Source organism: Haemorhous mexicanus, chromosome 7 (genome assembly GCF_027477595.1).
Source record: "Haemorhous mexicanus isolate bHaeMex1 chromosome 7, bHaeMex1.pri, whole genome shotgun sequence".
In the NCBI taxonomy this organism is placed as follows: domain Eukaryota; kingdom Metazoa; phylum Chordata; class Aves; order Passeriformes; family Fringillidae; genus Haemorhous; species Haemorhous mexicanus.
In genome coordinates, this window is record NC_082347.1 from 23,100,220 (window position 1) to 23,120,108 (window position 19,889).

Consider the following 19,889-nt stretch of genomic DNA (forward strand, 5'->3'; position numbering starts at 1 on the left):
GTCTCCATTCCCTCCAATCCAGCATTCATATATTTTCATATATGAATTACAAGAAGCACTTTCTATGTTGCACTCTGCCTCAACTGAAAATATTTACAATTATATTTACCTAAAACATTTGGTTAAGACTGGCTATTGCTTATGCAACTATTTACCCAAATCCCTGGCCCCTGTACCAAGAAGTGGGAAGAAAAGCACTGAGCAGCCAACTGAAGAGTTATCAAAAAGCCTGATTTCAAGAACCAGAAACTCTTAAGAAACAACCATGGTAAGAGGAGTATTGTCTGTAAGATCTTTATTTCTTCCATAAAAGAGGAAGGACTACATCATCTAAGCAGAGAGCTTCCAATTTCTATTAAGCAAGATGGTTCAAGCTATACCCACATTTTTGGGGAGGAGGGCAAGGAGGAGGAAGGGGAGAAAACAACCTTGCCCCAAACAGCAACCATAAAGACAAGCTGTTGAAAACTGGTCACATTTTGCATTCCTTCAGAAACCAAAAGGGACAAAACAAAGGAAACTCCCAACTTGCGTGCAAGGGTGGCTGTATAAAAATGTCAATTATTTAAACACAGTACTTCTCTGGAGGAACCTGCTTGCAGAAACAAAAGCAATGCCTGTGCAGTAAGTATCTTTCCAATGTCACTTTAGAAGATATACAATCCTGTCTGGATATGCAAAAGCCAGTGATACCAGAGGATAGAAAAAGCAAGTAGGCAACCCACCATCCTGTGGCATTAAAAAGTGATTAAATGAAATTCACAAATGGTTCAGTGAAGTTTCTGATAGACTAATCACATAGCAGGGCTCTAAACAGAGAACCAGACCCATTATAATAACATTCCCTTTAAAAAAACTTTTATCTTGGCAGAGTACTTAATGTATTTATTATGTGGAGAAAGTGGCTTCTCACTTCAGATTTAGAAGGAAAAGACAGCTTCCCACAGCAAGTACTAGTACAAAATCCATTCTTTGCTTTAAGTCTCCATGTTTTGGAACAAAGATGAATTAACTGTTGACCCAGTTTATAAGCTCATCTTAAAACTGGCCTGTACTTCAAAACAAAATAAACAAAAAATTATTCTGTTGTGCAGCAGAGTGTTCACCTACAGACACCAATGATTCACTTGAAGCAAAACTTAATTATTTTCTGACAGATTGGTTAAAATTGGCCAGGGAAATCAGAGCTAAAAGCTGAAATACTTTTCAGAAGCCATATGCAGCAAGGATGCACTGCTTCCCCCATTACCTACCTGTACAGTCACCCAAGCTAAATAAGGATGTTTCTCATTGTGGCTACTGCATTATCTGTACTTTTTATATAGAAACACTACAGTGCTAATCAATACAAACATTTGGCTAATTTTTTAAATTCAGGAAGTTTCCTTTAACATGGCAGGTGCTCCATTTCAGACAGCCACACTGATGAAAACATTCCTACATGGCAGATGTCTAAAAAAAAACCCCACGAAAAAATCAAGCCCGGTGGCTCTCAAATCTGTCCCAAATATCCACATTCAGGATATTTCTAACTAAATACAGTGCATAGTTAACAGTCATCTTAGAAAGACTTAACCTTTATTTGCCCATTTATTTCAGTCCACACTTACCCCCCCTTTTCCCAGTACACTGGCTGGATCACAAAACACTTTGCCACAGCCAAGAAGAATCTTTTTGGGTTGGTCATTCACTTTGGAGTTGTATTGTACAATACAGCTGTACGCAAATTCTGAATTCAAAGCAGGGGGGGTTGATAGATGAAAACCACACTAATATTGTATACAGAAACTGGTGCTCAGCAGTATTGCCTTTTCAAACATTCTCAATAGCAAACTCATCTATTTTCACAATCAAAACATTTTGTCTGAAAAGTTTATTTTAGTTTCCTGAACACTCTAAAGCAACTGTGCTTTTGATGTTACAAAAGTGTTCAGATAGGATTAACAAAAATTAAAATGTTCTAAATTACAAATTTAATTCCTGTAAGAGCTTGAGAAATAGAACAGAAAAGCATGACATACACACATTGTGAAGAAACCCCAACTTTTCATGCAATGGCAGGCAAGATGTAAAAAGCCACCCGAATTCACACATTTTTACACCGAATCATCAGAAAAAGTACTCTGTAGTAAATCTGTACATCCAAATACATTTGGGATCTACACCTAAGTTACATTATTTAATGTTATATACACTTATTACCCCTTGTATGATGTCTAAAGGAAAATCTTCATTCAACCCAAACCCCCAAAAAAAATGCAAGACTAACTTGGAAAAAAGGAGAATCACTTTAGACATTCAGTTAAAACGTTGGTTTTGTTTTAATCTAGACCTCAGAGTGTTTATTAAAAAACAAACAATCCTCTTCATTTAACATTTTGCTTTCTAACTGTACAGTAAATTGCATTGCAGAGAACACATCCCGTCTTCAGACTGTATTTTCTTTGGATGGATTTAAGATGTAACTGGATATTACTTTAAAGATAAATAAAGGGAAGTTGGTCCAACTAGAGCAATAGCTGATATATTACATGCATATGGGAGTTTTATATATGTTTAAATTATTTTTTAAACAAATGAGTGTAGGGTAGTTGATATTGCAAATAAACCAAAAAGCACCTGGAGTTGAAAAGTACAAAACATACCTCCTATCCTGGCAATGGCAGTAAAAATCAGAAGAGTAATCTTTCTGGAACAGCATTTTTACATAATTTAGAAATGTTGAGTACCAGGAAGACTACTAATCAAGTAGTTTTAGCAGCCAAGTTTCCCTCTTTTTATTGAATGGAACAAATGCTTTAAACAAACTGTTTGTCCTCTTCACTGAAGAGAGCTAGTCTATTCATCTTTAATGAGCTAGGTTTTTTGTTTTTTGATGTCGGTTTTTTGGGGGGGGAAAGATTAGCCACATACTGTAGTAATGCCTACTGCATATAATCCAAGCATTTGCTGTGAACAGTTGGAGAAAGCAGTCAGTAAGAACCTAGGATCAATGAAATAGATGTTACTTTAAGCCATCCACGAAATGGAGACCCATATAGTGCCCAGTGTTAAAACCCAAATCTCTTCTCGCGCTTTTTGCTGTGCAAATTCATCCCCAGGAAAACAGGAGCTGATCCATAGTTCAATTTTCTTATTTCCTTAGTCAATTTTCACATTAGTGTAGATTTTACGAACAAAGGCACTTGTTCCCATGTAACCAATAGCTCCTGCAAAAGAAAACAAAAACATTGAATACGTTAGGAGCTGATCATCAGAACAAGCCAGCAGTATAAACCACGTACACTTCAACAGAGAAAGTCACACAAAGCACATACTCTGCACACAGAAACTTTTCTACCTGCAATACTTGTTCTCAAACTAATTATCCATGTTCCCCCCGAAAGGCTGACAGGAACTTCCCCTGTCTAGCAATCCAAATCCATTAAGCCATCTTACCAAGAGGCCATGCTCACTTGGCCTTGATAAATATAGCAGCCCCCCTACTGCTGCCAATAATCAAGTCAATTTTTTCTGAGCAGAGGGTAAAAAATATACAATCACCCACTCTGCAGGGAAGGTGGATGGGAGGGCAGGTTTTTATTATAAGTTACATGCCTTCTGGATGAGTGTTTTATTGGCAGATGGCTTCTTCCCTCCCACAAAGCACAAATAATAATAGATCCCCATCCCAGGAGCCTTACACTCCAAGGAGGTCTGTACAAAGACATTAACAAGTAGCAGTTAGTAGTTCAAGAAATTGCAACCTGTGGTTTTCAAATTAGTAAGAGTCATGAGCAAAGTATGCATTGTCACAGCAGTAAAAAAAGAACAGGTCACTGAGTTTTTGATAGGGCCAACAGTTTATGCTAAACCCAAAATACTGCAGTATTAAGGACATCCAGAAAAATTAAAGAAATCCACTGGACTAAGGCCTCTTCTCAGAAAGAGATTCAGCAACCCTCCTGGTCAAACCCAGAACCTCAGGTTTGCCAGGCTCAGTAAATACTGTGGTCTTACAACATCAGCAGGGAATGTCTTCATCCCTTCCAAGCAAAATGAGAGTAAGTCAATTTGGCTAATCGTCATGTTTGAAGTGAAGTTGAAAATCAGGCAAGAATTAGAGACAACTGCTGTCTGCCTGCCAACACAGTCGTATTTTACAGAATGGATAGAGAAGTCAGGGTCTGTAAATCACTACAGAGCACTCCTAACATTAAATGCTTGGATGCTTGGTAAAGAACACTCTTAAGAAAAAAGATGTTTTTCCTTCCTTGAAGAAACGAAGAAAAGCCCAGAACAAAGCATTGCAGTGAACTAGGATGCACCAGAACTGCAGAAGACATGTTAAAGATAGAAGTCTAACCCATGCTAAAATTTTTAAGCCAAACTTTCCAGTAAAAATATAAAGTGGTTGGTTTGCCTTTACGTATTAAACCTGTACAGACTTGCAGCTGGCATTGCTGACTATGGAATTATTCAGATTCTGAAGAGTTCTTTAAATCCTGGAGACTCATGGGATAATTTATGAAGTCAGCCATTAAGCTGTCACAAAGCTTTGATTTTTAGACCCTCAAAAACCCAATATTTATACCCAATTAAGAAATCTGCACAAGGCAAAATTTAATAAATAATAATAAATCATTCCAATGTTTTTGGAGCAGTAAGGAGCTTGTGGATTCAGCTTCTGTACAGGACAGCATTCCAAGCTGTATAAATATCATGGCAACCATTCCACTGGCCAGCAAACAAAAGATCTGCATTACTAACTTGGGCAAAGTAGAGTTCCATTAAAGCAAGAACAGCACACACAAGATCAGGTTGCTGCTTGCAAGCAAGCTGAGGATGCAGCAGAAGGAAGGCCTGACTGTTCAAGGAGAGACCAGTGCAGCACTTGGACAGACCCAAGCACGGGCTGTGAAGAGGTGATGAGAGCTTGGAGTCATACAGAAGCATGTGCAGATTTTTCTGCAGCTTGTCAAGAAATTAATCTTCTGTCTTATGAAGTAAATGAACAAAATAATGGCACTGGATTCCTGCTTTAAGACTCAGCAAGCTTTTCCAGTTAAAGCCAACACTGCCAACAGATCCAATGCCCATTTCCATTGCCAAACTGAGATACATTCCAGAACTTGTTCTTTAAGAGATCCTCTAGAGATGTAATGCCAGGTATCACAGATATTTGAGAGAACAAAGCATTAACTGTGCTTCACTTGGGATCTAGAGAATGCATGAGGTGAAGTGAGGGGGAGGAGTAGAGAGTAGCGGTCACATGAGACCACAAGCTCTCATCCCCATAAACAAATCATAACCTATTCTGAATCAGAGAGGTGCCTTAGCCATAAAGGCCACTAATGGCCAATACCCAAGGCAGGGGTTAAGCCTCAAGGCTACTTCACAGGCATTGAATAAAACATGGGGCAGGGAGGCAGAAACCCTGGGCAATGAGGACTAAAGAACATCCTCCTGATTCAAATGCAAGGCAGCTGGCTCATCTGAATTTAAAAAAAAAACATAGTAAAGGGAAACATTGTATTTATTTATTAAACACCTTACCAAATGATATTTATAACCCAGTTATGGCCTATTTAGGTTCAGCAGAAATAGACTGCAACTGTATTTCAGCAGGACAATAAGCTTTTACGTAAAGAGAAAAATCCAAATACTGAGTTAAGAACCACAAAGCAAAAAGAGATTAATTCCCATCTATTACTTCAAATCAATTACTACAGTCGTGACTTTTTAAGCACCAAATATTTTTAAAAGCTCTTTAAGTATACTTAAACCCTGAAGTGTGGTATTGCAAGAGGCCTTTCTATGTAGCCCCTAAGCTTTCCACTAAGTTGGGAAATGAGTCTTAACCTTTTCTGCCACTAAGAGGGAAACATGAGGAGCTCAAAAGGTTTGGAAATTCTCACGGGCTCCCTACTGTCCAGTCCTAGAACTAAGATGCTCAGCAGAGAGCAGCAAACTTTGTGGATCAAAGCATCCCACTACACGTGGGATTGAGTTCACTAGGCATTGTCAAGGGCATTAAACCCAGAGCTGGATGATCCATTCCTACACAGAGTTTCCCTGTGGCTGCTTTGGGCCCTAACTAGTTCATCTCACATCCAACTGTGATACCCAACACGCCCACCCATGTGAGCCTCCAAAGAACAGCTCCACACACTTTTCACAGACCTACAGTCAGTAGCACACACACTGCACAATTCTTTAACACAAATGTTTTTGTTAGACCTCAATGGCTGCAAGTTCCCTACACAAATGCTTTTTGACAGGGGATTTTTTTCTCCACTCCACATGCTGAAAATGGCACTTCTCAGTAAAAAGGAATCTCACGGCTTCTCTTCCAACACATTTAAAAAGACAAAAAGAAATCTCAATAGCGCTGTGGAAATAAAGTTTGGTGTGCCGAAGTATTTTCTGGTTTTGAAAAATCTGGATTTTACGCTAATATTCCATCAAATAGTGTCCTACCATGAGAAGAAATTGTTTGACAATCTTTCTTTTTGTGTTTTAAAACACAATTTAATTACAGAAACTGGTGAACAAGCTTGGCCTCTGCATCACAGACATTTTAATCAATACTGGCCTGAGCACTTTTGAAAGAAAACATTAGAGCTGAAAAGTATAAGCCTATTAAAGGAAAAAAAATGGCAGCAAGACTACCAAAACAGCAGGGAAGTCTTGTAATGTGCCAAGAACCTGATGAAGCAAAATTACATTGTATGAGAGGAAAGGGGAACAGGTACTCAGCTGTTAAATGATGAATTTCCTTCCCTTTTTATAAAGCACTGTGATATCACCCACCCTTTTGAGATATAAAGAAATATATACTTTACAGAAGTAAGTTCCTGTAAGACATCTCCTGTAAGACACAAATATAACTTTAAGAAATCTTCCCACTAGCTATAAGACTATTCAGTCACTGCCAAGAAGTATTAAATTAAGATCACTCACCAAAAAATCAACATTATAGAAAAGTGCAAAAGAATCAAGACACACTCGCTGAAGGTCATATAGGAAATTATAAAAATAAAGTTTACATGTGAACAAGTTCTTGGCTTTAACAGATGACCTCCCTGCTATGAACTATGTTTTTGTCTAAACATCTGTCAAAACAGTATCATAAAAAGCAATGAAATCCAGCTGCACACAGGAGCACCCTGCACTCTCCTCACCTGTGAATATTGCAATACTTATTCTCAATAATTATTGCAATAATTATTTTTCAAATGTTATCCTCTCACCCTCATATATACATGCCACAAGACATACATGGTACTGTCACCACTATGGTGCTATCATTGATGCCTCAATGGGTGCCACTAGCTCCTTGTCTTGGGTGACAGTAAAATATCCAAAACAAAATGCTAGCATGGTCTCAACTTCGTTTGGAATTTATTTTGCAGAATTTCTTGCCAAATACTGAATCTTTTAAGCTTGCACAGAGGGTGAAATTCTCTTCACAGTATATAAATTATCTTCCTATCAGAAGACACAATCCACAGGAATCTCCTACAAAAGGTAGGAACCAAGTATAAGCAGAAAACTCTTCATATTCTTCTTAAAGACTTTCTGAGCAGGTCTTGCAGACAATACACATTCCACCACCAAAACCACAAATTAAAGTCAGAAATATGAGTCTGAAAAAATTGTTAGAAAACCTTCAAAATATCTGGAACTTACCACACATTATTCCCAGAGCTGTGCTAAATACTGCCATATAACCAAAGTAAAATGATGTTTGAAACAAGCCATACATCCTGAAAAAGAAAGACAGAAATTTATGCTAGCCGTTTCCCTTGGTTTTTGTCAATAAAACTGATTTGGCAATACAGTAATCTGATATTCAAGCAAGAAAAGTATCACTTACTTTGTCTTGAAAAAGTAGTAGTAAAAGGAGTACATGTAAACATAAATCGCAGTTGATGCCGCAGAAAGAAAGCTTGTCCATTGCCTAAAAGTAAACACACATGTCCATCATACAAGTAGCCAAAAGGCTTCCCAAGAAGATGCACAATACACTTGGAAAAGAGCCATCTAGGCTGAAGAAACACTGCTTTTCTACAAAAGTCTCACAATCTGGTTGCAACACTTACCACCTGTAATCCTCTGCGTTTAGCAGGAAATACGTACAAACGATGGTCACACAAACTGTCACAATGCACAGGATAACCAGGACCAGCATCATAAAGCCATAAACATAGTAGATCTTGTAAGCCCAGAATGAAGTAAAAATGAAATACCTGAAGAGAGTAAACAAAATATGCAGATGATATTGTCATTTAACTTAAATAGTAATTTTTAATCAAACTGGGAAACAGCTGAGGTACTCACATTTCAATAAAAATTGATCCAAAAGGGAGGATTCCACCTAGGCAAACAATAACAGCTGGTTCCATGAACCTGAAAGATATCAAGATTAGTTTAGGGACAACTGCAATTTTTCATTTATTAACATATTAAGACCAGATTATTAATACAGCAAAGAAGATTGTTTAAAAGGCATGCTAACAAGAACATTTCTGTCTCTTACCAGCAGATTAGAAAGATTCCCTCAAAAATGTCACATGTATGGATAAAACAAGAAGTTACTCTTGAGGAAAGCTGAAACAAAACATGAGGCTCATGCCTATCACCTACAGGCATAAGGTTAGCCCTCTAACCAGCCTTAAGGCCACAGAAAGAATCTTTCTTGGCAAAAAGGGCCCACTAGCCCTGCATGAAGGCTGTGAAAACACAGTGCTGCTGATGGCTACAGATACAGCAAAAAGCACAAGCAAAATTTAACAGGATAATGGTTATATAAATAAGAACCAGAGTTCATTTTTAATGTTATACCGAGTCATGAACATATGGTTAAAAATGAATACCCAGCTACCTGTAGAAGACACTGTCACCAAAAGGTGACCCCCCCCCCCCCCGTAGCACTTGCAATGATGCTGAATCCAGCTAGTAACCAGTGATTTCATTTGCAGCTTCTTTTATTATTTATAGGGCGACTTGTCTAAGCTGATGCTGTGTTACTTCATCATCGTCAAGAGAAGTATTTTTAAATGTCATGCTGATCCATAAACATCCATCAGAATCCAAGATACCAGTCACAATATAAATTAAATTCTAACATCTGAGCTGCACAACCCACCACTAACAAGAGACTCAGTGTCTGCACTTCTTGGACAGTATAGGCTTGCATGTTTCAGTGCCCCTTTCACTTCGCCTGTTCCATTCCTCTGAACAGGGAAAGCAAGAAAAGTCTATTAAAAAAATCCTCTGAGGATATTTTAATTTCCGTAGCTTGCTGCTTTCACCTCAGAATTAAATTAATAGGAAAAAGTGATTGCATTCATAATTTTCCAAAAACCTAAGTATACTTTTTGAGACTAGGCACCACTTTGCATTCACGTCAAAAATTATAAAGCCTTCTGCACAGTTCAAACCATATACCTGTAATATTTTAGGCTCTGTGCCACCAACAAAAGTACAGAATTGGGAACAGCATTGCAAGCTTCTCCCCATCATAACCCTGCAAATATGTCTCAGCTTGTGTTAGGAGACCATTAATCAGAACAGTTCTGCCTCCAAGGCACGCTCAAATTCTAAACCTGTAAGAGGCATTAACTGTAGCGGAGAGGTTTTAGTGTCATTATATCTATACAAGAACTGAGTTGGCACCACCCCCTTTACACAGGGACTAAAGAGCATTTCAGGCAAAATGTAAATCAGTGATCCAGGAGTGTAAAATCTGCTACAACTATTAACCATGGTGTTTTAATTCAAAAGAAAAATCATATTAGGAAAATGCCAGTTGAGCGGTTCTTCTAGGCATAACTCAAGTTAAATTATAAGGAATTATTCCATTAAAGCTGAAGACCAGAAAAGCCATTTTAAATGGATTGAAGTGAATATTTCTAATTAACATTATGCTTGTCTTTACCATTTCTTCTCTGGTATAGGACGAGGCACTGCATTGACACGACATGGAAAATTAGGCTGTCCTGACAGATTTCGGCCAAGAATAGTCCCAACGAGGTTCAGTGGAAGGATGACAAAGAAACAAATACAGCACACTGCCACCTGCAAGCAAAATTTTAGTTGCAATTAAAATAACAGGTCTAAGACAACAACAGAAGATAATCAACCAGTATTAGTCCTTAGTAGTTATTGTTGTAGAATCATACTCCTACTTACGAAGCATTAGTCACCATATATTTTATCAAATAGAAGCATTTTTTCCCTGAGAAAGTTTCTAATAAACATTATAAGTATATTTTCATCAATCAGTTGAGAGAACAGAACCATTACAGACTGCTTTACTGTTTCCACCTAATCATTATACTCAATACATTGCCCAAGAAATAAAAGGAAATCTTCATGGTACTTCATAACAGAAAGCATTGTCAGCATTTTTTACAGTTTTGTAGAGAGTGCAAGTGGGAATTTCTCTGGGAACTGACATCTAGCAGTTAGGTAGTTACACACAAAATTACAAGTGTTGGGTGCAGAATTCTTAATCCAATAAAAAAAAACAAACAACAAAACCAAGCCAACCCCAATAATAATCACAAAACCGTGTAAAAATGCTACCAATTTTGATTCAATTTTGGGTTCAATGTTTTCCACTATGCACCAACCAGGCAATTAAGAACACTGACTGACAAAGAAACCAGTCACCACTGGTACACCAAGATACATAATTTAGAAACAGAACACACCTACTTACATATAGAAATCACGTTCATGCACAATACAGGAAAGGTCAAGCCAATGCTCCAGCTCTTTCCAATGGAACAGCCTCTCTAAAAATCTACCATGAATCTTTTTATGCCACTATACTTATGTAGCTCCATTTTTTCTAATCCTTAAAGGCAACATAATTTATATCCCAAAATCAGGAAAATTTCAAGTGTGAAGCAAGACGTTCTGTATTCGTAACTCTTTAGCACAAAAATAAATAGCATTAGACAGTTTGGTAATTTTTGATATTGATAATTAAAGACAGAACAGTTGTCCATAATGCAATCACCACAGTACTGAATACTGACCCTGTGACCTTTTCTATGCAAACATATGAAAATACTGCCTTTTAATGGCTTTGTTGCCTGAGGCTGTGAGTACACCATGGTGCCTCCTGAGCAAAGGAGCTACATTTGTCTTCACTCCAGCAGAATGCCAAGTCCATGGCAGCAAATTAATGCAAAACAACAGAGAGCAGAACAGATCTAAGAGCTCACATTGACTTGCTTAAGAAGCAGTTACTCTGATGAGAAATAAAAGCTGCTCGTGTATGTTGTATCTAATAAATCTACAGCAAGCAGCTGAAAAGAAAGAATGACATTAGTTCAATACAAACATAGCATTAGGTGAAACACACAAATTTAAGGCAGCATTTGACTAAAGTCAGTGGGTTATTCCTCTATTACTGGCTAGCTTAGGTCAGATGGGAAGGGAAAACATTGCCTGGGGTTGGATGGAGCAAGCCTTCATGCTTCACAGGAGGGGTACACCAAACTGGTGGGTCAACAAGCAGAAACACTTTCCAGACTGCTCTGTATATCTTTGAGAAGAGGTTATTAAAGAATTACTTCATAAGCCACTAAAATATGAAGCGTCACTCATAAACAAGGAGACACTAAGTTGTACTTCTATTTGAAGTATAAATAATATAATAACAATAAAGCAGTTTTTACACAATTAATTTAGTATCTCCCATTTATCTTCTTCCATTACTCAAAACACACAGGTAAGCATGCATAATGTTTTAAGTAGGACACTGAGGTTGCCTAAGAATAAATTTCAGGAGAAGCATACAACTCACTCAATGGATACAGGTTCTGCCCTTGAAAACTGCTCAGTCTAAATGAAGGAGCAGATGAGAATTTTCAGAGAAAAATGTCAGAAAGTATCAGAAACATCAAAGAACATCATCTTGAGTGCTATGTTCATTAAAATCCTCACCAAAACGTCCCAGCTTGTTTGAGGTGCAATAGAAGAGATTTTCAAGAATTAAGGCTTGGATAGTGACCGAAAGATTTCTGAGCTGAACATACCGCAACCACTTCCATTTTCAAGAAGAGTGTGCTCTGCTTCCTGCAGCAAGGCCCTCCGGATGTGTCGGGTGGTCCATCCTGCTCGGTGGGGGTGCTCTGGCAGGAAGCTTTCACACCTGGCTGAGGCAGAAAGCTCCGATCCAGGCAGTGTGAGAGGGCATCTGTACTGCTTATGCAGCCACAGCTGTCTTTTACAGTGCAGGTTTTAAGATGACTCTAGCTTAATTTCTTGATCTTAAAAATTTCACCTGACTGGGGACAGTGGGAGGAAGAGAATTCACTGTTTTACTGCATAAAGAAACTGCCCAGGAACTGCCTTGGGCTCTAAGGTCACCTGCAACAACACTTAGCATCTTGTTTTTGTCCATCTTGCAAAATGTGTCTATTTTACAGAATCCACACAGAAAGATTCTAACCTTGGACATGGAACCAAGCAAGGAACATCCAGGCCTAATTACTGATTAGCTGGCAAACTCCTGGATGAAACAAGGCTGTCAGTAGCATTTCATTCTAGTGACATCCTCTGCACAACTGAATGGCTTCAAACCAGGTGGGAAAGGAAAGGGCTCAACTTGATCCAGCAGGGCTTGGCTGATGTGTTATCCAGGAACTGACTCAGCAGTAGCTTTGAAATCTAAAATGTTCATCTGCATAAAACAAGCTGAGACAGATCAAGTTTCCTTGAATAATGACTTCAGTAAGTACAGCCAAGCTATCCCTAGTACACCTATAATTGTCATCCATCAGAAAAACTGTGGTTTCATTATCAGATCAGTCAAAGTATGACTGAAATTGGTGTAACACCTTACATTCTGTTATCCATTCGGCTGAAAAACAAGTGATTTCAAACAGAACAGCCAGCGTCTTCAGTGATACCTAGCAGCAGCATTAGATAAAGTCAACATTTTGTTAAACAGTGAAATGCCACCTGTCTTAATGCTATGCTGTGTTCTGAGGACATGTGAAAGTGAAGTACAATTTTTCCTTTTATCCTGGAGCCATTTCAGGAGTCTAAAAATTATCTGAGCAAAGTCTGGAGTGCAAAGGAGACACAATTGAGCAAACAAGGATGAACCATAGCACAGGCTTGGGAATGCCTCCTACTCCCACCTGGCTCTGATAAGCTGTCCAGAATGAAGATGTGCATGTTCTTACTGAGACAAGACCATTCTAGAGACAGCAACCTACTGGTCTTAGTAAGATGACCAACAAAACCAGTACTGGTTGTACGCGCCGTGTTGAACTCAGCAGCATCTTCCTTCTTGCTTTTCCTTCTCTGACTCACAGGTAGTCTACCTGCTCAGACTGATGACTGGTAAAACAACTTGCTTCACTCTTGGCAATAATAAGCCTTCCCTGGATGTGAGAGATGACTGGAGATAGCGGGTGGTTTTCAGGCATGCTCCTCTTAATTACAGGTTGAGGTAAAAGCAGTGCCCCTCCTCTCAAACCAAACAGGTAGTGCCTGTAGCCGCAGAAGGCAAGGACAATGTTTGCAGGCCAGGCAATATCCAAACCTACAGAGTCCAAACCTACAGAGTCTAAATCCTAACTGAAGCAAACACAGGGTACTGAGGTAACAAGTGTTCTAAAGGTGAAGTTAAAAGATTTCTGCCTAAAAGGCTTCCAAGAGTAAGAATACAAGGGGAAAAGCAGGTCAGACACTTAATGGCCTCCACTTCACCATCACAAATGGAAAGGAGAAATGAAGACGAGACCAACACAAACCTGCCCTACCACCCTCCTGCTGGGTCACTGACAGCATACTAAAAACTCCAATCCCAGTAACAGCAGTTGTGTGACAGGCACAGATAAGAAAGTTATATGAGTGTTTTAAGAGTTATTACTGTAATATCAGCCATGAGAAATTCAGAGAACCGTTTTAACTACTACTTCATAAAGCACAAATTATGCAAAGAGGCAAATACATTGGATCTTCAAAACTGTTTTTTACATCAAGCAAACAAGCAGAGGTTCTCTATAATCCATGTTACCCAAAACAAATTATGCGAGCTTTTGTACCAAGCCAGTACATTAAAAAATACATCTTTAATTTTGACTGTTGCAATTTTGTTGTACAAAATATCTTATACACTAGCAGCCAATTTAGTTTGCAGGTTTTAGTTGCCAAAGAAGAGGACTGTCAGCCTCACCAATCCTGCATTCCTTCTAACTCCTTTTTTGTTTTGTTTTGATGGGGAAAGAATATTCTACTGCCCTTGACTAAATGTGCAGAATTCAGTTTTCCATATTTGAAAGGAAATATTGTGAAGAGGGATATAATTTATTTCCTAGTGCCACATGTTTCATATTTCCTGACAACTGTAGATTAAACTTCTTTCAAGGGTGATAATTAAAATTTTTATGAGCATATCTAATATTAAACAGCTACTGGCAGGCTATGGTGCCATGTCTGCTTAATGCACAGGGAAGAAAAGCAATAAAAATTAACTGTCAAAACAGCAGCTTGATCTTCCCTGTCAGCTACCAAAATGCACTCTCAAGTCATGAGACTCCCTCCCATATAGAGGTTACTAAATTGGTATAACACAACAGTTTTCTGCACATTGTCCAAGCATTACAAGAAAAAGAATAAAACAGAAGGCTTCAACATAAAGTGTTACTAGTTTTATTATAACTAAGTTGCTAATCTAGACTGTTGCTTTGGGTAATAAATTAAACTGCTGAAAATGTAGGCAGAAGAATTAAGAGGTGTCTATTTTTAGCAAAATGAAGGGGTTTGACCAAGGGTTGCACAGCCACTTCTGCTGAACATATGTAACAGGATGTTTTCCTTTTTTTAGCTAGGTGTATTTCTTTATCTGGCTCAAGGCATGAAAATCACTGGCACTACCAGGTCCTCTTTTTTTAGTGGCAGTCAATACTCATATCAACTTAAAGCTGTCAGGGAAACCTGCAGCTTGGATTAAGTTATCTGTTGGAGGAAACACTTTTTTCTTTTCAAAACAAGGTACAAAAGATGCAAACAATAGGGTCTCAATCCCAAGAGAAATACAGCGTCCTTAACCTTATTTAATTAAATCATTAAGAATGCACACTGGAAACCTTAGCCACAAAGGAACCTACTGTTCAAACAAAAAAAAAAAAAAAAAAAGATAAATCTTAAAACAGTTAATAGAAGCTGCATAGATTTTGCAATCAGAATATTACATTAGTCATAGTAGCCTTAATGGAAATCTTTAAATTATGCATCACTCACAGAACAAGGTAAGCAGTCACAACTTATGAAATGCCAGAATTAAAATGGTCCCTTCAAATTCAATCATGCTATACTCTGTAGAAATTCTGCATTAGTCAGTATTTCTGCACAGAACTAGTACCATACTCCTCAAACATAATATGGAGAAGTCACTTCATATACCATAATTTAAAAGTCTTCTTAAATTTTCTATGTGCCACTTTTTACATATCATTCACACAAACACAAATATAAAGATGATTGTTAAATACAGCAGAAAGACTGATAAACATCAACAGAAAGCAAGTCAAGATACATAACAACTTCAGAACTCAATGTTCACCAGTAAAAGGACATAATAAACAAAATACACCAAAAAAAATCAAATTTGGCCTCCAAAGGCATGAATAACTGAACAGTACCCACTGCATTCCTATAAAGGTGAAGGGATGAGTAAAAAAAGCAGACTGTATCCTTCATATGCTCCAGAAACTTAATACATTAAGTTTTAAAAAGGTCTCATATTTGAATAAAACCTGTCACATTCTTGATATCATTCTGGAAAGAAGGACAGCTGAAAGCTGTCTACCCCAAGGAAGAGATTAAGCCTTTGTTTATGCTCATGGCTTATTTCACTGCAGAAGGTTTGTCATTCCATTGGTAAGACAGCTTGCAAGTGCATCTAAAAGGGCTAAGGGCTGAGTCCCAAGAGTGAAGACTGATTTCAGAAAGAAGCTTTCCATTTTCCTAGGCCCTGCCATATCTCCAATGAGATCCCAGACGCTGGGAATGAGTTATACAAGGTGAATAAAGTTTTGAAGTTCAAAATGGACTACAACGAGATGCATGAAGGTCCTGAAGAGCCCAATCAATTTGAGGACTTAAGACAAAGTGTAGAAAAACAGATACCAGGTAGGTGAAAGATACAGCAACTGAGTGTCAGTTGGATGTCCTGGATTTAATTCTATCAGCTGCCCTTGCCTAAATTCCACAGGAAAGTCCCTCTGGAGGGAAGAATTTAGTCACAGAGACTACTTAGATACTTCACTGGGAAGTGGCAATGCAAAACTGGCAAAGTACAGGATGACATATTTAATAGTCTCTTAGCAACCTTTTTGCTAAGGAACTTTTTTCAGTAACTCAGTTTCTGCTTTTTCCAGATTTATGGCAGTCAAGATGAAGGAGCAATACTTGCCAGCAATTTAAATCAATGAGGATGGTTTCAAGACATGTCAGGGTAAAGGAAGCTATTTCTGTCTTCTAATACATTTAGGTGGCAGAAGTTTTATTTCCCCAAGAAAGCAGCAAATTTGCATTAGACAATTCTGTTAGCCTCTTTACATTGAAAACAGAGGTGGAAAGACACAAAGGGATCTCATCCATAAAACCAGAGGGCTTCCTGGGGACTTCAACCTGAAGCATAACATGGTAATTGCAAACAATTTCCATTTCCTTCTACAAACTAGGTTGTTGATTTGAAGTCATTAGAGCGTTGCTCATGCTGATGAAGTTTCCGATTCATAACCTGCTTGCCTGCTAACTCCACTTAAGTTTTATTGCCAGTCACAATGATTCAAACACTTCCATAAAACCTGGCAAACATAAAAATCACTGTGTATAGAGAGTCCTAACATCTTGGTGAATTTAACCCTGAAGATTTATATTTCAGTTTGCTTTTCCATGCACGTGCCCATGGTCTTAAAATACAAATCAGCTGAACAAATTCACAAGACAAACTTCAGCACACGTGGAATTGCCTTCCCTCAGCATTCTTGGCCTCCAAATGAGATTACAAGTGAGAAATGGGATACCATAACTGCTTGCTTAGCAGTAAAACAGTCTCTTTACACATATCAAAGATCAATGCTGTAAACTTTTATGACAGTACTGTATATGGCTGCTAGCATAGGAAAGAAAAAATAACACAAATATTGCTTTGGGACACATTGAACAACTAACACAAACACACTCAAAGATAGAATTTTAATCTAATTTCTTGAAGAAGAAAAAGAAAAATAAGTGAAGAGTTTATAAACATGTTTAGCTTTATATTACTCTTAGTGGTTTTATAAAAATGAACTGGTAAAAAGCTGGTATTTAGGCATGCTTTGAAAATACTGTGAGGTGACTAGAATCAGCAACGTCACTTTAAGTGTCACTTTAAGCAGAGATAAGACTGTTTTTGGCATCCAGCAGCTGTTGCTATTGTGATTTAAATTAATTATACTTGAAGGACCTTAAGCCCCCTCCCATGATAAATTTCTAACTAGCTAGGTCTAAACTGTGACTCACAAATGTATTTTGATTAAAAAAATATCATTTTTCTGTGTGTATAGTGGAGTTTAAATTTGCCAATGAAACAACTCACCATGGTTGCGAAGGGTATAGCTCTTGAAGCATGGTAATAGATGGCAATGAAGTTGATGAAGAAGGCAGTGCCACACACCATTGCTGGAATAAGGAAGGCTCCGATGAACATCTGCTTTATCCATCGCCTTCCTGTAAGAAGGGACATTTCAATGGGACTGGTAAGATACAGCAAATTTAAAAAAAAAAAAATATTAGCAAGCACTCCTGAATTTATTTGTTTGACTACTTCTCCCACAAAAAGGTGAAAGAAGTAAGTAACATCATACTACATCAACAGAAGAGCTAAGAGCAAACTAAGTTTCATCTGACTCTGGTCACTCACAAGATGCAGCACATTAATCAATTTAGTGGGCCAGGTGAAAAGAAGAAAAGGGATACAGCATGAGAACATTTCAGCTGAAGAAGAGCATGTGTTGACTAAGCTGGCCAAAGAACCTGGGCTGTGAAACCTGAGGGTGCATGTAGCTGCAGATGAGAAGAGACAGAGAGAGCAGAGCCGGCCCTGTGCAGAACCTGCTCCCACTCTGAGAGCACAGGAGAGCTCAGCACTGCTCCCAGGAGAACTCAGCACTACAGCTGCTTCCAGGCAGCACCTGCTCAGGGCTGGCTTGGTCCAAACTGGACCCAACCAACCCAGACACACGTTCAGGATGCATTAAGGAAATGGCTATCCCTGGAAAAAAGCAAAATGCCACAGCATTTAACATACAGAAAAACTGGACTCCTGACATTTTCAGCAACAGAAAAGGTAGAAAGAAAGTGATTTCTAAACTCCAAACATCAAGGGAACAGAACACCTGTTAGCAGTTATTACTAAGTTTGGAGCTCCCTGAGGAGATCAAAGAAGTCCTTTTGGGCAGTACCTTAAAAATTTCACCTATCTGTATTCCCTGTAGTTTCTATGCTCTTAAATACTGTCGACATTTATACACCATGATATAAATATGCAATAAGTAAAAAATACTTTAAAAAGCATATTTTTTTCACAACTATCATATGTATTTTCACCATGTGCCAACATAATCATCATTTCATGGTTTGATACATGCTTACCTGTAAAATAAAGCTTATCTAGCTCAACTACAGAGCACAATACATTACAGCACAGCAACTCCTTTTTAACTAGATCTGGTTTTGTACAAATTGCTAGGTTTATAAACAAGCCACATGAAAATAAACTTCTAACCTCCAAACTCAAAGTAGAGTTGAGACTGAACATTAACAGGTATATCATGCTAAAAAGATACAAATTTTCTTTTGTGAACTTAACAGAATTATTTTTTTAAGCACTCTAGAAGATAATAGATATTGATTATTCTTTTATTGCAGCATAGGGAATGGATGAAGCTAGTGCACTGCAAGAATCTAACTGGTCATAACTCAGAGGCATAATGGAGAGCATTTGAAGACAGCCTGTTCAAATCTTCTGTCAATTTTATTTGGCTTCTGCTCTCTACTGATGCTCATTTTGATTTGCTAAGTATAAAGCAGAGCATATACTGGAAAGTAGAACACCTTTCTTTAAAAGATGATATAAACAGTGCTCCCCATCTGCAATTCATGGTCTAGTAAATAATCTATACTTGTCCTTTTTGCATTAGCCTAACAGAACCCCCCTAGTGCACAAAGAAGAGGAACATGAGCTGTTTAACAACATGTTACACAAAAGGGAAAGGCTATTATACTCTGTGGATGCCATGAGCCAAAAATTATATACCAAGAGTATAACAAGCAATTCGGAAGTCACAACTGCTAACAGTTCTTTAGGTCTTTTAAATTAACATAAGACTTCAGTTACCTTTTTAGAAAGCATAGCCAGTACTGACTGAGTAGATAATATGAAAGTTAAATATACTCAAAATATTTTCTGCTTATTAAGAATCTAATGGATTCCATATAACTCCATGAGGACTCTTCTACATTGGTACAAATCAGAAAATAATAACTTCTTCATTTAACAATGCAATGAAAATGCTGAAACATGAAAACAATTTACCTCCTTGTCTAGCATAAAGGCTTCCTCCAAAATATCCATTCACTGGCGATGTTGCAGCATAAACAAATATAGCTGTACTAAGCATTGATCCTCTCCTACAAGAAGGGATGTTTTTGGTAAATGACATATAAAACCAAACATGATTAGACCAAACAAACCCCTGTATTTTTAGCAGAAGCAGCTATTTAATATTTTTATGTAATACAAATATTTAGAAGTGCTTAAACTGTAAAATCTGCGTAAGAATGAGAACTGTTTGTACACAAGGCTTTGGCCAAGTCTAATTCAA

At 37.9% G+C, this 19,889-nt stretch overlaps 1 protein-coding gene across 1 annotated transcript in view; it reads right to left on the reverse strand.

The window, feature by feature from the left end:
* Nucleotides 1–278: 278 nt before the first annotated feature.
* TM9SF3 (transmembrane 9 superfamily member 3) overlaps nt 279–19,889 on the reverse strand; it is a 45,321-nt gene continuing 25,710 nt past the window's right edge. The window contains exons 8-15 of the mRNA XM_059851443.1: nt 19,601–19,695; nt 17,603–17,733; nt 9,923–10,062; nt 8,323–8,391; nt 8,085–8,231; nt 7,859–7,942; nt 7,672–7,748; nt 279–3,209 (exon numbers count right to left, since the gene is read on the reverse strand). Coding sequence (XP_059707426.1) covers nt 3,142–3,209; nt 7,672–7,748; nt 7,859–7,942; nt 8,085–8,231; nt 8,323–8,391; nt 9,923–10,062; nt 17,603–17,733; nt 19,601–19,695 — 811 coding nt within the window. The 3' untranslated portion in view covers nt 279–3,141. The remainder of the gene's footprint in view (nt 3,210–7,671; nt 7,749–7,858; nt 7,943–8,084; nt 8,232–8,322; nt 8,392–9,922; nt 10,063–17,602; nt 17,734–19,600; nt 19,696–19,889) is intronic.